The sequence below is a fragment of the Anolis carolinensis genome, chromosome 6, assembly GCF_035594765.1.
Source record: "Anolis carolinensis isolate JA03-04 chromosome 6, rAnoCar3.1.pri, whole genome shotgun sequence".
NCBI lineage: Eukaryota > Metazoa > Chordata > Lepidosauria > Squamata > Dactyloidae > Anolis > Anolis carolinensis.
The window spans coordinates 24,997,466-25,020,378 of record NC_085846.1 but is presented as its reverse complement, the minus strand read 5'-3'; the positions used below and the strand labels follow the sequence as shown (position 1 = coordinate 25,020,378).

General features: G+C 41.7%; 1 protein-coding gene across 4 annotated transcripts in view; it reads left to right on the top strand.

Moving 5' to 3' along the window:
- The window catches only part of itga3 (integrin subunit alpha 3), a 73,989-nt gene extending 53,454 nt beyond the window's left edge, over window positions 1-20,535 (top strand). For 2 of the 4 annotated variants that reach the window (XM_062957614.1, XM_062957616.1), the window contains exons 15-25: window positions 91-256; window positions 1,142-1,210; window positions 1,700-1,779; window positions 1,933-2,010; window positions 2,548-2,650; window positions 4,660-4,848; window positions 5,780-5,896; window positions 5,994-6,107; window positions 7,276-7,374; window positions 9,055-9,180; window positions 14,201-18,123. In XM_062957614.1, the coding sequence (XP_062813684.1) occupies window positions 91-256; window positions 1,142-1,210; window positions 1,700-1,779; window positions 1,933-2,010; window positions 2,548-2,650; window positions 4,660-4,848; window positions 5,780-5,896; window positions 5,994-6,107; window positions 7,276-7,374; window positions 9,055-9,180; window positions 14,201-14,362 (1,303 nt within the window). In that variant the 3' untranslated portion in view covers window positions 14,363-18,123. Of the gene's footprint in view, window positions 1-90; window positions 257-1,141; window positions 1,211-1,699; window positions 1,780-1,932; window positions 2,011-2,547; window positions 2,651-4,659; window positions 4,849-5,779; window positions 5,897-5,993; window positions 6,108-7,275; window positions 7,375-9,054; window positions 9,181-11,060; window positions 11,219-14,200; window positions 18,124-18,213 lie in introns of those variants that run through there. The other 2 variants (XM_008113520.3, XM_062957615.1) reach the window with 2 other exon arrangements.
- Window positions 20,536-22,913: the final 2,378 nt, after the last annotated feature.

Sequence of the window (22,913 nt, the reverse complement as noted above, 5' to 3'; positions counted from 1 at the left end):
TGGAGAGGTGGGGGAGCCTTTATCAGGTAGCAAAATGTCTCAGGGAGGATGGAAAGCCTTCCTTCAACTGTGCAATCTTTCCTGCGACAGGAGGAATGGTATGCAGATATTACAGTACAGCCGAGATGTCAAGAAACTGAACTTGAATATCACTGTCACCAATCAGCCAACATCACCTACCAATGGAGAGGATGCTCACCAAGCCCTCCTCAACATCACTTTCCCTCCCTCTTTGCTGCCTTCTTCTGTTCGGCCGGTGAGAGATGGCTTCTCTTGTATAATAATATTTCCATTAGCTCTTTCCAACTCGGTGGTCAGTGACTTGTCAAAAACCACAGAGAAGTACACAACTACTGCCTGCCAATGATGCCACTCATAGTTTTGCTTGCAGAGTTGTCTATCATGGTTGATGACCACCAACAAGAACCTTTCCCATGGTAGTGTTTAAATCTCAATATGAGTTACAGAGATAGAGGGTGTAACTCAGTTTTGCTTGTGGAAGGTTTGAACTTTGGTGTCTTCTGAAAGAAAGGATCAACATGCAGGTGCTAGAAAATGCTGGTTGAAACTCCAAAGAGCAAGCAGTTCTGGACACAGTGTATATAAAGTGGATATGTAAAGCACTCGCTTCTGTGAATTACATGGATTCAGTATCATACTTATAGTTGGAAAAATAAGAGCCACAGTGGCGCAATGGGTTAAACCCTTGTGAACTGCTGACCTGAAGGTTGGGTTGCTGATCTAAAGGTTGCCGGTTCGAATCCACAAGACGGAGTGAGCTTCCGTCTGTCAGCTCTAGCTTGTGGAGACATGAGAGAAGCCTCCCAGTAACACATCCGGGCATCCCCTGGGCAACGTCTCTGTAGACGGCCAATTCTCTCACACCAGAAGTGACTTGCAAGTCACTTCTGACACAAAAAGTTAGAAAAATTAGATTTTGAATTTTGGTGTCCAGGTTTTCACCAGCCAATATGGTAATCCAAACTGGAGGGGAATCTAGTCACTATATCTGAATGTAACTTTAAATTCCAATTTTTGAGTGCTACACTGTATGCAGCATGATACACAGGGTGATTTTGCTGTATTTTAGTGAAATAAAACAGCAACTCACCAGACTGACTTTGTCTTTTTGGTTCTTCAGAGTGGAGCCTGCACATTTAATGGAGGAGTGTTGTGTCAACTAGGCAACCCCTTCAAAAGGAACCAGCAGGTGAGTTTTTTCTGGATCTGAATGCACTTGAAAGGCTGTTCTCCAAATCTTGCTGTTATCCTTGCCTCACTTGAAGCATTAGTTGCTTGATGTTTATTGTGCAGAACACTGAAGCTAGTACTTTATATATAATTGCAATCTGGCAAGTTGGAAATGACATTGACTTGTTCTTGTAAATATTTTTTGCAAGGGAAAATATTTTGTCTTTCAATTGAGAAGGAATTTAGCTTATCACACTTCTAAAAAATAAAAATCAATCTAATATTCTCCTTGAACCTTTGCTCTCTCTTTTTGTTGCTGCTGTTGTTGTTGGGTGCCTTCAAGTTGCGCCTGACACATGGCTCAGCGGGGAATCAAACCCTGGTCTTCCAGAGTCTTAGTCCAAGATTTAAGCCATTATGCCACACTGTTGGTTGAGTAATATTAAGCTTCAGAAGGCATCATTGTCAGCAAAGCATTCTTGGTAACCAAGTTGTGCCTCTCTTCCAGGCAGAGCTAATTATTACGTTTGAAGTGATTGGGATTTCATTGTACACCCAGGATGTCATCATACAAGTGGAGCCTTCCACGTGAGTCTTGTTCCAATGGTCTCTTACATGACCCCAGTGATTCAGAATGATGGCCGAGCATCTTTGTGGCTCGCTTGTTGCTTTAGCAACCTAAGAAAATAGCTTGATAGGCCAAAACTGATGGTTGTATTATTATTGTTTTTTTTCTGACAGGTTAAGCCAGCAAGACGATCTCACTGCAGTATCAGCAGTACTTTTGGTGGACTACACTATTGATGCATCCCTGAGAATGTACGTATCTGCTGAAAGGGTGAATATGAGTTTTAAAAAATCAAAGAATTGTGGGAATAGGGTTTTCAGAGCCATGCAAGATGAAATGCTAACACATCATGTATCTAGTGCTGACATGCCACTTTCTCTAAGAGGAATACCTTTCTTTATTTTAAAAATGGACCTGTGAAGTCTTTCAGCTATTGCTAAAGCTCCCGGTGGCACGATGGGTTAAATCCTTGTGCCGGCAGGACTGCTGATCAAAAGTTCGGTGGTTTGAATCAGGAAGTGGGGTGAGCTCCCATGTATCAGCTACAGCTTCCCATGCAAGGACATGAGAGAAGCCTCCCACAGTATGGGCGTCTCCTGGGCAACGTCCTCGCAGATGGCCAATTCTCTCACAACAGAATCAACCTGCAGTTTCTCAAGTCGCTCCTGACTCGAAAAAGAAAGTTATTGCTGGCTGCAAAGTACTAATGAATTACTGAATTTATTGCCTGCAAAACTGGTGCTTTGTTATTGTTTCCACACTTCTCAACTGTGTTTTGTCTGTGACAGCCTCAACCCATGGCTCCAGTCACATTTTAGTGGGACAGTCATGGGCGAGTCAGCCATGAAGCATGAAGAAGATGTCGGCAGTCCCATCAGATTTCATTTCCAGGTAAGAGTAGAGCTTGGAAAGCTGCTTTTATATATTGGTATTTATTTAAATAAATGTGTCATTCTGAGGTCTCCCTGCTTCTACCACAAAACAGTTTCCCTTTAAAAAAATATTTGTTTAAAAAATCTAAAAACATTGAAACTTTTGCCAACTTTCTCTGCAAAATGTTACACGACTACTTCAAAGTTGCTTTAGTGCGTATCCTGGCATTTTTCTAGTTTGCATCCTCATATAGAAATAATAATGGAAGCTGTTACTGCTTGAATGTATTCTTTTATATCCTTGATCTTTCAAGGCATTGTTGAACCTTGAATTTTGTTTATTTGCCATGACTGTAGGAATGGGAAGTAACTTCATACAATGAAAATGTTGGTATTAACGTTGACCTTTCTTCTGAAGCTAAACTATATATAACATTAAGTTGCATTATATCTTTGCATTGATATTTTTAAAATCAGCAGCAGTTTTGGAAGATTTTAGGACCCTCCCACACACCCATATAACCCAGAATATCAAGGCAGATAATCCTCAGTATCTACTTTGAACTGAATTATCTGAGTCCACACTGCCCTATAATTCAGTTCAATATCGATCTTATACAGCTGTGTGGAAGGGGCCTTAGTCTTGATCAGAAGACTAGTGGGAAGGAATGATTAACTCTAACTTCAAATCTAACTCTAACTTTCCTACTACAGTAGAGTCTCACTTATCCAAGCTAAACCGGCCGGCAGAACCTTGGATAAGCGAATATCTTGGATAATAAGGAGGGATTAAGGAAAAGCCTATTAAACATCAAATTAGGTTATGATTTTACAAATTAAGCACCAAAACATCATGTTATACAACAAATTTGACAGAAAAAAATAGTTCAATACGTAGTAATATTATGTTGTAATTACTGTATTTACGAATTTAGCACCAAAATATCATGATATATTGAAAACATTGACTACAAAAATGCCTTGGATAATCCAGAACCTTGGTTAAGCAAATCTTGGATAAGTGAGACTCTAGTGTATTTTTTTAATTCCATAGACCTTGCAAGTAAAAAAGTTATGGGTAGTATAAAGAAAAAGGGAAGTTTAAGGCAAAGATCCATAAAAGTGTATATTACTTCCAACAATTAATTTTTACTGGAAAAGTTGGGTTTGCAGTATGCAAAGGATCTTTTGGGGGACTGCGGGATATAATTTGATTCTCCTCATTTCTCAGTTACAATGAAATACACTTTTATTTTTGGAGACAATGAATGATTTTGTTGTCCAGATACCGCAGTCAGTTATCCTGCCACTCTTTACACATCTAATTTTCAATGTAGAATAAATGGTGATCTATGCCCATGTCCACTCAGTTTGATTATCGTTATAGTATTTCCACCTTTGGCAGGCAGAACCCAAGAATAGGACAGCTGATTTCAACTTTCATGACAGAGCAGCAGACATTTAGGTTACTTACTCCAATGCAGTCATGCCAGCCACATGATCTTGGAGTTGTCTACGGACAACGCTGGCTCTTCAGCTTAAAAATGGAAATGAGCACCAACCCGCAGAGTTGGACAACCTTTACCTTTACTACTTTGTTATCAGTGAAAAGTACAACCCCTGTGTCCCTGGTCCCACAGTTTAATTTACCCACTTCCAACAGAATATGGCTTCTCTAGGCATTTTTTAAGTCCTCCAACACAATGCTGTGGTACTTTTTGGGCAAAAGTCCTTAATAGGATTCACTATTACCCACAATTTTGCATATCTACACAAAGTCTAGAATATATCCCCCATAAATACAGGGCTTGTGCTGCATTGCCAGTATGATCAGAAATGGGGAGACATTCTTGTAGAACATATTGCCTCCTGTATTGAAACAACCTGACTGGTTAGAAAACCATATATCCTCTTCAGGAAATATGAGGTGCTCTTGCTGTTTCTTATCAGACAAGAAAATCTATCATGCCTGCTCCACGAGAGGCCAAAATGGGCCTTTGAAAATGTCATCTTGCTTCTGTCTTTTAGGTGACCACAAAGGGTGAATCTTTGGGTTCCTTGGGAACAATCATGTTAGGCTTTGAATGGCCTTATGAAGTTAGCAATGGGAAGTGGCTCTTGTACCCCACTGATATCATGGTGAAAGGAAATGAAGAGTGGTTCTGTGAACCCCCTGGGCAGGTCATCAACCACCTCAACTTGAGCCTCAATGTCCATGTGAGTCAAAATTTTAGCCCCTCCCACCCCAGTATGTTTCCTTTTTTGTTTTCTTAATCTATCCTACATATTCATTTACAAGTCTAGAATCCTCAACTTATCCACAAGTCATATTAAAATCTATAATATTGGCTCTCAAACATGCCCTCAACTTATACATGAGTATATGGTATTCTATTTTAGACAAGGTATCACTGCTATAGTCTTGTGCTACACCTAGTCTATCATCACATTATTTTCCCCTGGGCAACAGTGGGCTTTGATCTGCCAGAGATGCATGAGCGAGCAACAGCTTGCCTTCTGATCTGACCAAGGGAGCAGATGGTGGAAGAGGTGGGACCCTGAATGCGTGCCACACCAGATGTAGATCCAATGAGAGTGTTCTGTCAGTGGACGCCTGCAAATTACTACCATAACTGCATATATGAGTATCTGTTAGTTGGCATACAAAAGAAAACATGGCACGCTGACAGCACTGGTGGCCTCTAATATTTGAGTCATGTGGGACATCTTCCCAATTATATACTAATTTGCTAACATATGAACTTTTATTAGAGCTTGGGAAACTAATACTTTTAAAAAATTGCTGGCTCTTGGACTCCTCCAGCCAGCATTTCTGTGATCTGACCATTGCAACACTTGCATATTCTATAAATTATGTAGCACAGTATTCTGGTGCAGTTTGCCCCAAGGTCACATAGGAAAAAGAATTCTCACATATCCTTTGAAGTTACTTTGCCAGGCTCTTGAGTATGCATGATTCAGAGTTTGGAATAGTCCTTTATGGACCACAGTTCCCAGAAGCCCCCCTCCCTTTTCACAGTTTGCCCAGAGACCCTTGCATGTAGGATTCTGGGGGTTATAGTTTAAAAAGGATTTTTACAAGCTGTGGCTTACATTCAGAAAAGTGACAACTTCTTTCCCTTTCTAGCAACGTAATCATAGCAGCAACCTAACAAGGAAGAAGCGTGAACTGGAGGCTTCTTCCAAAAGTGAAGTGCCCATCACACTGGCAGCAGCGAAGAAAGCCAAGTCAGACACATCACTGGTGAGCATCCAAAGCCTACCCTCCACCAAACTGAACAAACTTCTTCACTGCTCTCCACCTTATGTTGTCTTTTCTCATGTTCTTCCTTTGTCTCCAGAGCTGCTCTGAAGGAACATCTCGATGCATTTGGTTTGAGTGCCCCCTCAAGGACATCGGAGCTGTGACAGATGTAACGGTCCGAGCACGGGTCTGGAATAGCACCTTCATAGAGGTAAGCACTATCCCTGCCAATCTTACTCTTTTGGCCAAGGGCTAGAACATCAAACCAGAACAAGGAATGCTCAAACTGAAATCCCCACTAAAGAATCCATTGGGGACTGTCACAATCTTTCAGTCTCATCTACGGTTGTTGTCAAACTAAATTAGGGGCAAAAAGACCATGTATGGCATCCTGGTTCTTTGGACTTAGAATGGAATAGAAATGTTAACATAATGTTGGTGGTGTGGTACATCAGTTGTAATGAAGAAGAAAATAAGAAGTAATTATGTGTGACTATGAGCAAGTTTTTTTCTCCCCTTACCTCATGTATGTATATATATTTCTTTGTTTGAAGGCAGTTTCAAGGCATCTAGATGTTACTTACTTTTTTTCTTGGTTGAAAGAACTGCTTCCAAATATGTGATAGCCAAATATGTTTTATAGATCAGGAAGTAGCAACTCCTGGTGTACCAGATGTTGGTCTGCAGTTCTTATCAGCTGTTAACCATTATAGCCCAGGATTATAGAAATTACAGCCCTGCAGTATCTGGAAAACTGTAGTTTGCTTACTAGGTTTAGATATTTTAATTCCTAAAATTTAAAAGAAAGCAATATATGTAGGCATCCTAAAGTTTTCTTCTTGTTTCCTTGCCTTTGTGACTTATGTTAGTTTTCTATCTCTGAGAATTTTTAACTCCGATTTTGTAGTTTGTCACAGCAGTGACAAAACATTGGTAAACTCCATAGTTCAGTGGTCAACCCCATCCTTTGTGTGCAGAAGGGCCCAGATTCAGTCCTTCATTTCTCCAATAACAGAGTCCAATGCCAGAAATAGAAACAGTTTCCAACCTGAAACCCTAGATGACAATGCAAGTTAGAAAAAGTTCAAAATATTTACTTATGAAGACTATACATCTCAAAGTCCCTCCCATCAACATGTGCAAATAGTCACTTTTCTAAACTCTACGTCGCAGTAGAGACAGTCCTGGCATATATAGAGCATGACTGTCGTCAATCATTATCTATATAAATAATTTAAACATTTCCAGGAACTGTGTGGTTACTAATACAGCTACATACATATATTGAATATTCAATAGAAGGAATGCATTGGGGGGGAAATTAGTACAGCTCATTTTAACATGTTTATCCTTTCCTGTCCACCCTCCTGGAAATGTAGGATTATCATGACTTTGACCGGGTGAAGGTGATGGGGCAAGCCACACTGTTTCTCAGGACAAATGTATCTACTATCAACATGAAAAATGGCACAGTGTGGGTGAGTACAACTGGATTCATATGTCACAGCTGCTTCCAAAAGTCACCAAATCAAGCCCCTGTCGGCTGCAGAGAAGCATCTTCCTGTAGAGCAGTGGTTCTCAACCTGGGATCCCCAGATGTCTTTGGCCTACAACTCCCAGAAATCCTAACAGCTGGTAAACTGGTTGGGATTTCTGGGAGTTGTAGGCCAAAAACATCTGGTGACTCCAGGTTGAGAACCACTGCTGTAGAGCCATGGTTCTCATATGTAGTATGGCAAGGCAGCAGCATTGTTTGGCAGAGAAGGCCAAAAATCTTGTAAAAAGACAGCTCCCATGATTCCATAGCATTGAGCAGTGGCAGTTAAAGTGGTATCAAACTACATTAATTCCAGATGCACCTAAAGAGAAGCAGTTCTTTGAAGTGGCAAGTGCTGATGGGATGGAGGATGCCAGTGCTGAACTATTAGTCTAGTTGACCTCTATATATAGAATGAGAGAGGATATCATTTTATGTTCCATGTTGGGCAAGACAAAATTATTTTTGAGCCTTCCAGATTTGCCCTTTGAATATCTATGTTGCTGATGGGTTGAAACCAACATTTTGCTAAAGGAACCAATATGGTGCTGTGATTCAAACTTTGGACAATGACTCTAGAGACAAGGGTTTGAATATCCACTTAGCCATGAAATTTACTGGGTGCCCTTGGGCAAGTCACACTCTCAGCTTCTGAGGAAAGCAATGGCAAACCCTTCTGAACAAATCTTGCCAAGAAAATACTCTGATAGGTTCACTTTAGAGCTGCCATAGACTAGAAAAGAGTTGAAGGCACGTCATCACCACCACCACCACTACATTTTGGCTTACAGCGGCATTCTGATGTCCACATCACTGACCTACATCTGGCATGCTAATACAGATCCATGGCATAGTTTACCTACATCAGTGTAAAAGGCCCCATATGATTGTAAGACATGAGCAGGAGGGAGATACCAGCTGAAATATTAACCCGCTTGCCTTTCTCTGCTGTTGGTCTTCCCCATCCATGCATTTACCAAAGATATAGAGAGGCTAAATGAAAAGCACCTCTCTTTCAGCCTCATGATTTTGCCAATCATTCACCAGTATTTACAGTATGAGAACAATAGTACTGGCCTGGTTTTCATCACTGCTGTAAATTTCTTAAATTTCTTAAATACTTTTAATGAAACACTCTGCAGACTTAGGAAATATGGTGTATACATGTTGGGAATTAACCTTCTGCACTATATCCCATCTTACCTATATGTGCAGAGCTTAGAAATTATGCATTTTTGAGACTAAACCCCCCCCCCATAAGCTTCTAGGAATTGCAGTTCAAAATAATGAGCCTTTCAAGTTGTATGTATATAGTATACATAGAAGGAAGTAGAAAAAGAGTGATATTTTTTGATCCAATCAAAAAAGCCATGGCCCTTAGTTTGGAAAACTTTGCTTGAAAGCCCAAAACTTTGTGAGGCTTCGTTTAGAGAGTCACCATGAGTTGAAGCTGATTCGTTGACAAATGACAATAATAGCAAATGTGTGATATAGTTTAAACAATGCTGGACTGCTGCTTCAGTGCTGTTTTATATTTAAACAGTTGTGTTTGGCTTCCTCTTTCTCTTATCTTTCCTCCCTAATAGCACAATTCCTTTTTGTTTTTGTGCTTCCCCTTTAGTACACTGTGAACATTGATTCTGAGTTGAGCGAAGAACAGCCGGCTGAACTTGAGCTGTGGTTGGTGTTGGTTGCTGTTGCAGCTGGACTTCTGCTTTTGGGAATCATTGTCTTACTGCTGTGGAAGGTGAGAAGAGGAGGGTTTGTTTCTTTAAAACAACAACAAACAAATAAATAAAACCAGGAAGTGAAGGCGAGGACATGCAGCTCCATCTTTTTTACCCCTTCGTATGTTTAGAAAAACTGTGCTTAGGAATGTTTTGGACAGAAACTCCCAGAATCCCCAGCCTAAGCAGAAGATTAACTTTAAAAAATACTCTAATAATTCTTGCTGTTGATCTTTACAGCAGACTTGTGGAAAGGAAAAATAAACAAAGCAGTTGCCTGTGGCAAGTCTGGATGTCAAAGCAGATTTTCAGGGCTGACATAAATCTCTTGATCAGTCAGAGGGTGGATTGATCTCTGCTCAGAACAAAATGTTCATGTATCAAGGCTAGAGCAACCTGGCCAGACCAGCTTGCAATGCAGGAAGTGTCACCTTACATTATTGAGATTTATTTAGAGTGACGTAATATCTGTTCAGAGTTAGGACATGTTTTTGGCATTGATCATGTCATTCTGGAGCACAGCCAATGGAGCACCAACAAACTTCTCTTACTTCATGGAAAACCTGGTTGGGCTGTTAGGAAACCGTATTTAGACTCGAATTAACACAGGCATCAGGTGAATCTTTGGAAAATGAGTATATGGCCATTCTATCCCTCTTCATCCTATTTGTATTGGTCTCAGATGTTAGAGGGAAAGATTTTTCTTTAATTATGATCCCAGAATTCCCCCATCATTATGGCCACTGGCTATACTGGACAAATGTCTGACCGCTCTGGGTCCCCCTGAGGGAGAAGAGTGGTATATAAATAATGTAAATAAATAAGCAAATATAAATAAATAAACTTCGTCCCTCCAGGTGTTTTAGACTTCAACTCCCATCATTTCTAACAGCCTACAGGCTGTTAGGAATTGTAGGAGTTGAAGTCCAAAACACCCGGAGGGATTAAGTTTGCCCATGCCTGTTTGTGAAGAACAGAATTTGGCAAAAGTTATTTTTGGACTAATTGGACATACTGTTTCAGGGATTCTGGAAGTTGTAGTCCCAAATTAGAAAGTTTTCAAACTCTGGGCTGGAGAGTACCTGCAAAATGTATTTGTTATCTTACTTTCTTCTATATCTTTACTACAACTGTGTTCCATTCAGAGCCAGCTCTTCCATTAAGTACAGAGAAGTGTTTGCTTCTGGCAGAAGATTTTTGATGTTGTGAAGGGTTTTCTTTAATTGTGTTAGAAGCGACTTGGGAACATACTGCAAGTCGCTTCTGGTGTGAGAGAATTGGCCATCTACAGAGATGTTGCCCAGGGGACGCGTGGATGTGTTATTATCCTGCTGGGAGGCTTCTCTCATGTACCCACAAGCTTGAGCTGACAGATGGGAGCTCACCCCATTTCGCGGATTCAAACTGACAACCTTCAGGTCAGCAACCCATCCTTCAGGTCAGCAGTCTAGCTGGCATAAGTATTTAATCCATTGTGCCACTTACTGTATTGCTAGAGATAAGTTCCTGTGAGATTATTCTGCATAGCATCTTCCAGAAATACCTAGTGAGATATAACTGGGATGGGTCGGAAAGTTTATCTTATTATTTGCAGTCATGATTTCTTTTCCTATGAAAATGGGGAAACTGCAGATGCCAGAAGGCATGAAATGCACACCACCAATACCAGGACCCCTAGGAATAATTCACTCAGTCCCAGTTGGCATGTTGCCGGTCACAGTGTATAAAACAAAGTGAAACATGAAATCAGTAGCAGAGGTGCTCTCCAAACATGGACATTTGTGCTGAATTTAGGGGAAAAAAGCCAAAATCTGATCAGTTTGTCCTTCTTGTCCTGCACACTTCATCACACTGTTTCCTTGCTTGTTGACCCTAACGTTTGACCCCTGCTTCTTCATAGTGTGGTTTCTTCCGGAGGGCAAGCACACGAGCCATGTACGAGGCCAAGGGCCAGAAAGCCATGATGAAGATCCAGCCATCGGAAACTAAGCGGCTGACTGACAGCTACTAGTTCCTGTCTCGGGGTGGACATTGCCTACCCCTTTGCCCTGTATCTTGGTAAATCTGCATGGATGGGTGGCTGGCTGGGGGCAAGGCCTGTCTTCTTCACTGTCAGCTCTCGACTTCTCTTGTCCTTCTACAAAGTCTCTGTCTTGGAGAGCTCTAGTCCAGTGTTGAGGCATGGAAAATGGAATTTATCATGGCAAGAGGTTCTAGGTGGATTCTTTATGCTTGGTTGGATTCATACCTAGTCCAGCTTTGTCTGTTATGACTCACAGTGGATCTCATACAGAGAGAGGTCTTCCCCATCTCCTCATACCTGATCTCTTTAATTGGAGATGCCCAGTGGAGATGCCCTGTGCAGAGCTTGAACTATTACATCACTTTCTACACACAAATCATGTACTCTGCATATGATCTTCTGGTAAATTAATCTTCTCATCTGGCTGAATTAGGAAGAACTTGATTCTTCTTATGCTAAAATAACAAAATTCTAAGGAAGAGACTTTTTGGTTTTGTGGAGGGGAAAGTAAAACTCGAGGTCGCATACTACCACATACTTTTTTCTAGATGAGGAGGAGCCATGTTTGGTTGTTAGGGTTTGTTCTGTTGGATTACACTGCTAGCTTTTGGCTCCAAAAATGTTCTTATATGCAGAATCAAGAAAAGCTACTGTTTTGAACAAAGGCTTTTTCAACACCAGGTCCACTGGCCACATTCCCAGAAGTTTTCTCATACACTAATTAGTATTGGACCAGGTACCTTTGTTCCCAAGCCTTGCCACCATAAAATATGTGCTTCACACAACACATTAAATGCTCTCCACCAGGTTCTTACCTTCTCGGTTTCACCTGTTTTGTGCTACTAACTCAAAAGTTTTCTTTTCCTAGACTTTAATAACCAGCTGTTTCTTTAGTGGCTTCCAAGATGGTGCTTACTTCTGTGTGACCAAAATTTTTCACTTTCTAAACTCATTCTTCCCCTGAAATTTCTGGGTCCAAATGACCATTCTGATGTGGCACTGAGATGGCAGAGCCAGCAGAGGTGGGCCAATGTGGGCATAGTCCCCATTCTCAGTAATGTCTTAATATAAGGGTGGGTAATGATATTTGTGTGTGTGGATAGAGATAGAGTCAGAGATGAGGATGCTGAAGAAAACCTCATTTCCAGTTACCAACTGTTTTATACAATCATCAATAATAATAATAATAATAATAATAATAATAATAATAATAATAATATACTTTAATTATATTCCACTTTATCTCCCTGAAGGGACTCAAGAGTGGATTACATTACACATATAGGCAAAGATTCAATGCCTTTTACACAGTGAACAGAATGACATACAATACACAGACAAGGTAAAGGCCTTCCCCTTTTTTCATATCCGGCATCTGGAGGCGATGCTCAACTCCATCCATGGAGAGGTTCTCTCGTTCCATTTTTCCATGCCGAGAAGCCTGTTGTCTGTAGACATCTCCGACCGGTTGCCAGCATGTTTGCATGGGGCACCCTTTTACCTTCCCACCGAGGCGATACCTATTGATCTACTCACATTACATGCTTTCGAACTGCTAGGTTGGCAGAAGCTAGGGCTAACAGCAGGAGCTTACCCCGACTCACGGCTTCGAACTGCCAAACCTACAGTCAGTAGATTTCCTGCAGCTGGCAATTTCATCCACTGGGCATTGTCCAGACTTTTTAAAGGACATTTTATCATATCAGTTTAAAGCCATTAAGAATATTTCTCGTAAGTAATATTAACAACCTTGCTAGAATACCAGTGACTGGAAAACATTTTTTTTCTTTCCTTGCTTTAATATATTGCACTTAATTGTGCTCTAACACCATAACACTCCTTTCGTTAAGTGATATTTCCTATTAATGTTAAAGCATACAGGAAAGTACTTTTGTGCTACTCAGAGGATAAATTTAAAAATAGCCCTGACTGTAATGGACAAATTTAATCTTTGCTGAGTGGCGAAAGGTTTGCTCCATGCTAAATCACTGCCCATGTTGAGATTAAACCTCTATGCGAAGAGAGAAGGGGGCATACACCTTATTTTACTGCACTTCCCTTCTGAGAAATGTTTTACTTTCTCCAATAAGGGTTTCATTTAGACTTTTGTCCCTGGGAGCCACTTTATTATTTTAAAAGGTATGTTATAAATAATTAGTTCCTACCAATCTCTGTCTTGTGTCTCAACCTGGCATTAAGCTGGGTTGTTGTGAGTTTTACGGGCTGTATGGCCATGTTCCAGAAGCATTCTCTCCTGACGTTTTACCCACATCTATGGCAGGCATCCTCAGAGGTTGTGAGGTCTGTTGGAAACTATGCAAGTGGGGGTTATATATCTGTGGAATGTCCAGGGTTTAATATATCCACAGATATATAAACCCCATTTGCCTAGGTTCCAAAAGACCTTACAACCTCTGAGGATGCCTGCCATAGATGTGGGTGAAATGTCAGAAGAGAGTGCTTCTGGAACATGGTCATATACCCCGGAAAACTCACAGCAGACCAGTAATTCCGGCCATGAAAGCCTTCGACAACACACTGGCATTCAGCCTTACTTCGATTTGAGTGAGGGATTGAAGCAAGAACTCGTTTTTACTCCTGAAACACCTATGGATCTGCAAGACAGAAGCTGGCTGAGTTTTTCAACACATTTTTCATTTTTTTTGTTTATTTTTATGCTCATTTTCCACCATTTTTTCCCAAATTAAAGCACATCTTTCCCATTTTTTTAACTCAAGGGGAGTACAGGGCCTTTGAGTCTCATAAAAAGATCTTTGGGGATATTTATGCTTGCAGTTATCCTTATGCTTATCCTGACAGCCTTTCAACCACCACAGGAGAATGGTCATATACATTGGCCCTCTTTGCTATTGTCTTTCTTCTCCGGACAACTAAAACCTCTCCTTCTCCTTTTTCGTCTCTGCTCTTAGATATTCTTCTCGCTCAGATACTCAGGGTTGTTTGCATATGTTTTCCTTCCTCCCAGTAATCTCTCTTTTTCCCTCTCACCCCTTCAGTGCAACTTCTTTAAGCGAACCCGCTACTATCGAATCATGCCCAAATACCACGCCATTCGGATCCGGCAGGAGGAACGTTACCAGCCGGCCGGTGGGTTCCTGCCTCAGAAGCACAAGAAGCAATGGGTGACGAATTGGCAAGAGTCAGGGCGATACTACTGATGCCTGCTGCCTGCAATCCTCTCTCCGTTCCAGGCTGCTTGGCTTCCTTTTGTAAATAGTGCCGGACCAACAGAGGAACTGTTATTTAAACCTAAGTTATATGACCTAGGTCAGTGAGGATGACCCAAAACTTTGCGCAGACCTAGCGATCTTAGGAGAAAAATAACCTTTTTGGAATGGACCTGCTAGGCGTTTGTGAAACACGAGGCACAAAGGGGCAGACATTTTATTTGCACTGATGGATTCCTTTTTAACTACCACCCGCTACCAGGGAATTGCATTTCTTTGTGGAAAAGGGGGCAGGTATGAAAATCAGCGTAGCTTTGCACTGGACATATATATATGCAAAAACACAACAGTGCCTAGGTGCTTGTGTTAGCAACACAAACGTGAAGACCTTCTTTCTTTTGGGCTGTAGTTTCTTGGATGCGATTGTGTATTTGTGAGATTATTTTTATAGGTATTATTTATTACATCAATGCCCCCTTTTCTTCTAGAGTGCTCAGAGCAACTATTAGATAGCAGCTTACCAAACCAAACCTGCTTAGCGGTAGAATTGTGTCATGTGCCTTCAAGCCATTCTCTGGGCTTTCTGAAAAGCTTTGCTGTTCATGCAAACACTTAGGAAAACTGTCTGCTAATGTCAACACATAGGAACAGAGGAGGCGATCTTACACTGAATCAAACCATTTAACTTAGTATTGTCTCAACTGAGTGGGTTTGTGGCAAGGGTCTGCCTTTCCCAGACCTACCTGGAGACGCTGGGCATTGAACCTGGGACCATTTGCACAACTGATCTGTACTCCCCACTCCATACAACTGTTCCTCAAAGCCTCTATAATATATCCACTACGTAGTGTCAAATAATGCTTTCTTGCTGACTCTGGTGCAAAATTGTACACTAAGCCAAATGCCTTAGATGTGCAAGATCCCATTTTATATGAATACTTGTTCCCATGTAAGTAACTGTGAATGTCAGTTGTGTCGGGTCACTTGCTAATGCAGATTCTATGTGTGTAAAACTACTTTTCCCAAACAGCCTTCTTTGTAATGCACAGTTCCCCCTATTTTTGATTTCATGGTTCCTCTGTTCAGCCATTATTTTCTACCTTATTCCTTTTGTCTCTTGCTTCAAATTAACACCTTGTCTTCATCCTCACCTCTGCCTTGTTACAAACTACTAATCATCACCCAGAGGCAAAATATGCCCTATTTTTACTGTAATTATTATTTCTCTCCCAACCTCATACTGCTATACAGTTCACACTGGATTTATTGCCATTGGAGCTTCTGCTCTGCTCAAAACTACTGATCCTTTTGCACCACTGTTTCTGGAACTTCCTTCATCATTTGTTCGTTGGAGGAGGTAGTATTACCACTACTGTAGTACTCTATTGAAGGAGTGCAGAAAAAAATATGCTAAGCTTGAAATGTAGGGCAGGGATAGCATTTTTGTAATGTAAATATCTATCTTACCTGAGCTAATGTGGAGCTATCTCTCACCTGTAAGGTGCCGGGGACCATGGTGAAATTGAGCCAAGGTTTTAATGCAAGGATATTTTGACAACCAATCCCAATACCTCTGTTTTTCTGTTCTTTCTCTAGTTTAGATGTAAGCATTTCAGTAGCTTGTTTGAAGAGGGATAGATTTCATGATGTGAACTATTCCTGTCGCAAACCAAAGTATTCGGTGGTTTGGTCTTGAAAGGCTTCTTTGTGGCTTTATAAACGACATGTGCCTGGAAAATGGAAACTAATAGAACAAATTTGTTGGTATACAGTATATCTATAGAGGTGCCTAGATACTTAAACTCACTTGGGTGGTGGGTGATATGTAGTGGTGGTAGGAGACATTAGGTTAGATGCAGTCCAACTTTGAAGATTCTCTGGACAAAGTGGATTAGGCTGGTCCTTTTATCCACTGATGGGTGCCGGTGGTACTTTAAGAATAATGGACAAATGGGTCTAGCTATTGTTTTAATGTCTTGTTGTGCCCCAAATTAGGACAACACTAATACATGAAAATAGCAGCTAGAGGATGCTGCAAATACCAGGCAAATACCAGTGTAGTGGAAGGTCCTTTTTTGGAAGCTTTTAAGCAGAGGTTGGATGGCCATCTGTTGGTGGTGATTTGAATGTGATTTTCCTGCTTCCTGGCAGGGGGTTGGACTGGATGGCCCATGAGGTCTCTTCCAGCACTATGATTCTATGATTTTAATTTCTTTTTTTGGAGGGGAGAGGGAGAACAACCTAATGTCGACATCAACATGAAACCTGCTGGGGCGCTTAGGTCCTGGCATTGGCTTAAGAATGCCAAGTGGTAGTAATGCAACTCTTGGCTGCTATGCTAAAGGCCCAAGAGTTTACATATAGGGAATGCTATGAGCTAAAAGAAGTCAGCATGATGTAGTGGTAGACTATGAGTATTAAACTATGAGTATTAGACAATTCTCTGCTTGGCCATAGAAACCCACTGAGTGACCTTGAGTGGTTAACACACTCTCAGACTCAGAAAATCCCATGGTAGAATTGCCATAAGTCAAAAATGACTTGAAGGCACACAACAGCAACCACAATAGGCTGGAGACCAGCTCCAGAATATGTTTCTGGTATCACTTATGACAACATGTTCTTGGCTGCATGTACTGTACACTGTCAAATGGCACCACTTTAATTGCTATGGCTCAGTGCTATGGAATCATGTGTGTTGAAGTTTCACAAGGTCTTTAATTTTATTTGTCCAAGAGTGCTAGTGCCTAACTGCCATAGCACTAAGGTATGGCAGTTAAAGTAGTATCAAGCTGCATTAATTCAGTAGTGTAGATGGCGTAGCCCTTGTTTCCAAGGTATGCACCATGCATGGGAATGGGGACAGGAGGGTGAACTTTCAGGTTAAAGAGAGCTTTTGTGTGTGTGTCAGTGGGGGGAGGGGGTCTTAATACCTGACAATCCTCATTTCAGAAATTTAAGTGCCTGTAAAAGAATGAAAAGATTGGAAGGACAGAAATAACTCTTACTTCAATGGAAATTGAAATAGCTAAGAAAGAGCAAGGCGTGCCTCCTTCACAACCTGTTCATTTCTTGTCAAAATTGGGTTGAAATGCAGGAGCATGGTATCGACTGGGAATTTACAGTTGTAAAGTAGGCAGTACCAGTCTTTCGAAGGGAGAACATTGCTTTCCATATCTTGAATGTTTAGAAGGATATGTCAAAAACGCAGCTCATTTTAAAAACTGCATGACCGTCACTCATGCGTGACTCAAAAGAGCATAAGAGTGGCAATGGGCAGATTTCCAGTTTGAGAATCCACAGGTCTACATCCACACTGTTGACCAGTTGTCTGGATTTCTTGTGTATCCTTAAATCTATCACAATCACTGTTTTAAAGGAGTGATTGCTAACGATGCAAACTACAATATTGGTTCCATGTTGAGTTAAAATTAGGGCCTAATTGGGCGATGTAAACTACTCCTCAAAAGCAGAACAAACTGCTAATATATCACAGTCCAAGAAGCTAGTGCTGTGTTAACTCATGTCTGCCTTCTGCTGCTCCCATCGCATATCCCAATTGTATATTAAATTATTAAGAATGTATCTATCTTTTATCTAGGTGTACATAAATAAATAATATATATATATATATTTGTTCTTCAATGGAATTTATCACTGTTTATGGTACTGGAGGTTTTAAATTGTTGTGCCTTGGTTGTAAATAAGCTTGAGTGGCTATTTTATGAATAAAAAAAGAAACTGATTTGTAACTTGGAACTTCAGTTTTTTTTTATTTTAAAAAAATTGTTTGCGTCCTGAATTAAATTCTCAGAACATTTCGTGTTTTTTCAATCCTCCAGGGTGAATGAAGTATGATCAAGAATTGATGCAGGAATACCCAGAACTGAATGGACTGAATTGGAGTTCAAGAATATGATACATATACATACACACACACACACACATAACACATCTGAAAAATAAGGTAATGCAGGTACTTACCCCCCAAAAAACCTAAGCGAATTATCATAACTTTGAAACATTTTTCATTTTGAAAAAAATCTGTATGGCCATTCATCAGGAGAGAAGCATTCTCTCCTGATGTTTTACCCACATCTATGGCAGGCATCCTCAGAGGTTGTGAGGTCTGTTGGAAACTAGGCAAATGAGGTTTATATATCTGTGGAATGTCCAGGTTGGGAGAAAAAACTTTTGTCTGAGGCAAGTATAAATATTGCAATTGGTCACCTTGATCAGCATTAAATGACCTTGCAGCTTCAAAGTCTGGCTGTTTCCTGCCTGGGGGAATTTTGCCTCAGACAGACAAGAGTTATTTCTCCCACCCTGAGAATTCCACAGATATATAAACCCCACTTGATTAGTTTCCAACTTACCTTACAACCTCTGAGGATGCCTGCCATTGATGTGGGTGAAACGTCAGAAGAGAATGCTTCTGGAACAAGACCATACACCCTGGCAAACTCACAGCAACCCAGTCATTCCGGTCATGAAAGCCTTCAACAACTATGATTTCTTTTGGACTCCATCAATCCTGTACACATGAAGGAAAGGATCTCACTATTCAACTGTCAAATCTCTGGACACATACTGACTCTTTCAACAAGCTTCAGTTTCTGCGATATCTATCTATCTAAAAGTCAAAGTATGTATGTATATTTGTTTGTATCACAAAGGCTCCTATATGGTTTGATGGATCTGGACCAAATTTGGCACGCATTACCCAACTTAAAAGAATTGAGGGGTTTTAACTATAAAAAATCTACCTCGCTTTGGGGAGTGGCCATTAAAAAAAGTATGTGTATATAAAAGGATTCGTTACTGGCCCATAGATATGTATGCAGTGTTCAGCTGCAGCCACAAGAGGGCAGTGTATATTAAGAAAGGATTGGCGACTGATAGACAAAATAGCTGCACCATGAAGCCTACCAGACAGCCTTGAAGGCCCTCCCCATAAGTGAGCAAATTAATGAATATTTAGATTTTGAAATGCATGTGTGCCTGCACATTGCTCTGAGCCTGAGAGACTGCAGCGTCCAGGAAAAAGTTGGTTAAAGGAAGAAAAAGGAAAGGGAGACAGATAGGGAAGAAAGAAAGAAGGAAGAGAAAGGAAGGGGAAAGGGGAAAAAAAGGGAGGGGAGGAAGGAAAAGGCTGGAAAATACAGAGAAGGGCAACTAAAATGATCAAAGGTCTGGGGACCATGCCCTCTGGGGAGTGTCTTAAAGAACTGGGTATGTTTATCCAGCAGAAGAGAAGGTTAAGAGGAAACATGATAGCCATGGATAAATCTGTAAAAGGGTGACATAAGGAAGAGGGAGCAGGCGTGTTTACTGCTGTCCTGGAAACCAGGACTCAGAGCAATGGGTTAAAATTACAAGAAAGGAGATTACACCCGATTCTTGGGGTTTATTTATTTATTTATTTATTTACAGTATTTATATTCCGCCCTTCTCACCCCGAAGGGGACTCGGGGCGGATCACATTATAACACACATAGGGCAAACATTCAATGCCCATAAACACATCAAACAGAGACTGAGAGACACACGCAGAGACAAGTTAACCTTCTTCTGAGGGGATGTTTGATTCTGGCCACAGGGGGGAGCAGTTGCTTCATCATCCACACTGACGGCACTTCCTCATTCCAGGTCGTAAATTAGTTAATCTTGCCTCCCCACTTTATAAGTGGTACCTTATCTCCTACTTGATAGATGCAACTATCTTTCGGGTTGCTAGGTCAGCAATGAGCAGGGGCTATTTTTTATTTTTTATTGACGGGTGCTCACCCCGCCACGGGCTGGCCTCGAACTCATGACCTCATGGTCAGAGTGATTTAAGGCAGCTGCTCAACAGCTGCGCCACAGCCCGGGGTTGCAAGTCCTACCACGTGTGTCCTGGACTCTTGCCCTTTCTGGTTGATCAGATGAATCGGAGGGGGAGTGTTGGAGTGGGTGAAGGTGGTGGTAAATGTCTCTTTAAGAGAAGGTGAAATTCCAACAAGTCTGAAAGAGGCTGTTGTGAGGTCATTACTAAAAAAGCCATCACTGAATCCCTCCCAAATGAACAATTACTGGCCTGTGTCAAATCTCTCTTTTCTGGGCAAGGTTCTGGAGCACATAGTGGCCTCTCAGCTTCAGGGATTCTCCGTAGAAACTAATTATTTAGATACCTACCAGTCTGGCTTCAGGCCTGGCCATGGAACGGAAACGGCTTTGGTCACCTTGGTGGATGACCTCCACAGAGAACTTGACAGGGGGAGTGTCTCCCTGTTGGTTATCTTGGATATCTCAGAGGCTTTTGATACCATCGACCATGGCATCCTTCTGGGCTGGCTCGCCAGGATGGGACTAATGAGCACTGTCTTGCAATGGCGGCAGTCGTTCTTGGAGGGTCGATCCCAGAAGGTAGTGCTGGGGGCTCCTGTTCAAACCCCTGGCCTTTGTCTTGTGGGGTTCCTCAGGGGTCTGTTCTATCCCCCATGCTCTTTAACATCTACATGAAGCCACTGGGGGAGATCATCCGGAGTTTTGGAGTGCGGTGCCACCTCTACACAGATGGTACCCAACTCTACTACTCTTCCACCCAATTCCAAGGAAGCCATTCCAATCCTAAACCAGTACCTGAGGGCTTGGAGAAGATCATGATGCTGGGGAAAATGGAAGGAAAAAGGAAGAGAGGTTGACCAAGGGCGAGATGGATGGACGGTATCCTTGAAGTGACTGGCTCAACCTTGAAGGAGCTGGGGGCAGCAACGGCCGACAGGGAGCTCTGGCGTGGACAGGTCCATGAGGTCACAAAGAGTCAAAAACGACTGAACGAGTAAAGAAGAAGAAGAAGAGGGCCATAATGGACTGGCTAAGAGCAAACAAATTGAAGCTTAATCTTGACAAGACGGAGATCCACCTGATCAGTCGGAAGGCCAATCAGGGTATAGGGTTATAGCCTGTGTTAAATGGGATTACGCTCCCCCTGAAGATGCAGGTTTGCAGTTTTGGTGTAATTCTGGGATCATAACTGACCCTGGAACTTCAGGTATCATTGGTGGCCAGGGAGCCTTCGCACAATTAAAACTTGTGCGCCAACTGTGCCCATACCTTGAGAAGTCAGATCTGGCCACAGTGGTCCATGCCCTTGTCACATCCAGACTGGATTATTATAATGGATTACTTTACATACGGCTGCCATTGAAGATTTTTCGGAAGCTTCAGCTGGTTCAAAGATCTGCTGCTAGGCTGCTCACTGGAGCACCGTTCAGGCATCAGTCAACCCCCTTGTTACGGGAACTCCACTGATTACCAGTTTACTTCTCTGCACAATTCAAGATACTGTACTGATTTTTAACCTTTAAAGCCCTGAACGGTTCAGGCTCAACCTATTTATCCAATCGCATCTTCCGATATGATCCAGCTTGAGTCCTATGATCTGCTGGAGAGGTCCTACTCTTGATCCCACCCCTGTCTCAGGTGGTGGGAGCGACAGAGAGGGCCTTCTTGGTGGTGGCACCTCTGCTCTGGAATTTTCTCCCTAAGGACATCTGACTCCCTCCCTGTTGTACTTCAGAAAGCAAATAAAAACCTATCTCTGGAAGGAAGCTTTTGGGGAAGACAACGAGTAACCATGTTAAATGACAATGGATTTCACCTATGTCAATGAGATTGAACTAGTCTTTAATGTAATTAGTTTTAACATGTTTTATCATGTATTGTTGTTTTATTTTTATTTTTTATTTATTTTGAGTCAATATTGTATTATATCTGAATGGCATTGAATTGTTAGCCTCTCTGAATCCCTCAATGAGGGAGAGAGGGCTGGATTGTATATAACACAAAGTTAAATAAATAAAATGAATTAGGAAGACCATAAGAATCATAGAATCACAGAGTTGGAAGAGACCTTCTGGGCCATCCAGTCCAACCCCCTGCCAAGAAGCAGGAAAATTGCATTCAAAGCACCCCCGACAGATGGCCATCCAGTCCCTGCTTCAAAGCCTCCAAGGAAGCAGCCTCTAGCACACTCTGGGGTAAAGGGTTGCATTGCTGAACAGCTTTCACAGTTAGGAAGTTCAGGTGGAATCTCCTTTCCTGTAGTTTGAAACTGTTGTCCCACGTCTTAGTCTCGCTGCTTCCTCCCTATGACCTCCCCTCACATATTTATAGAGTTGTTCAGCAGTGGAACTCTCTGCCTCGGAGTGTAGTGGAAGCTCCTTCTTGGAAACTTTTAAACAGAGGCTTCTTGGCAGGGGGTTGGACTGGATGGCCCATGAGGTCTCTTCCAACTCTGCTATTCTATGTTTCTATGATTCTAGGCTGGATGGCTATCTGTCCGGGGTGCTTTGATTGTGCTTTTCCTGCATGGCAACGGGTTGGACTAGATGACCCATGTGGTCTCTTCCAACTCTATTATTCTAGAGGATGTCCGCCATAGTTGTGGGCGAAACGTCAGGAGAGAATGCTTCTGGAACATAGCCTGGAAAATGCACAACCCAGACTATTATTCTGTGATTCTATGATATGCAACCTATAGTTTAGTTCACAAGATGCC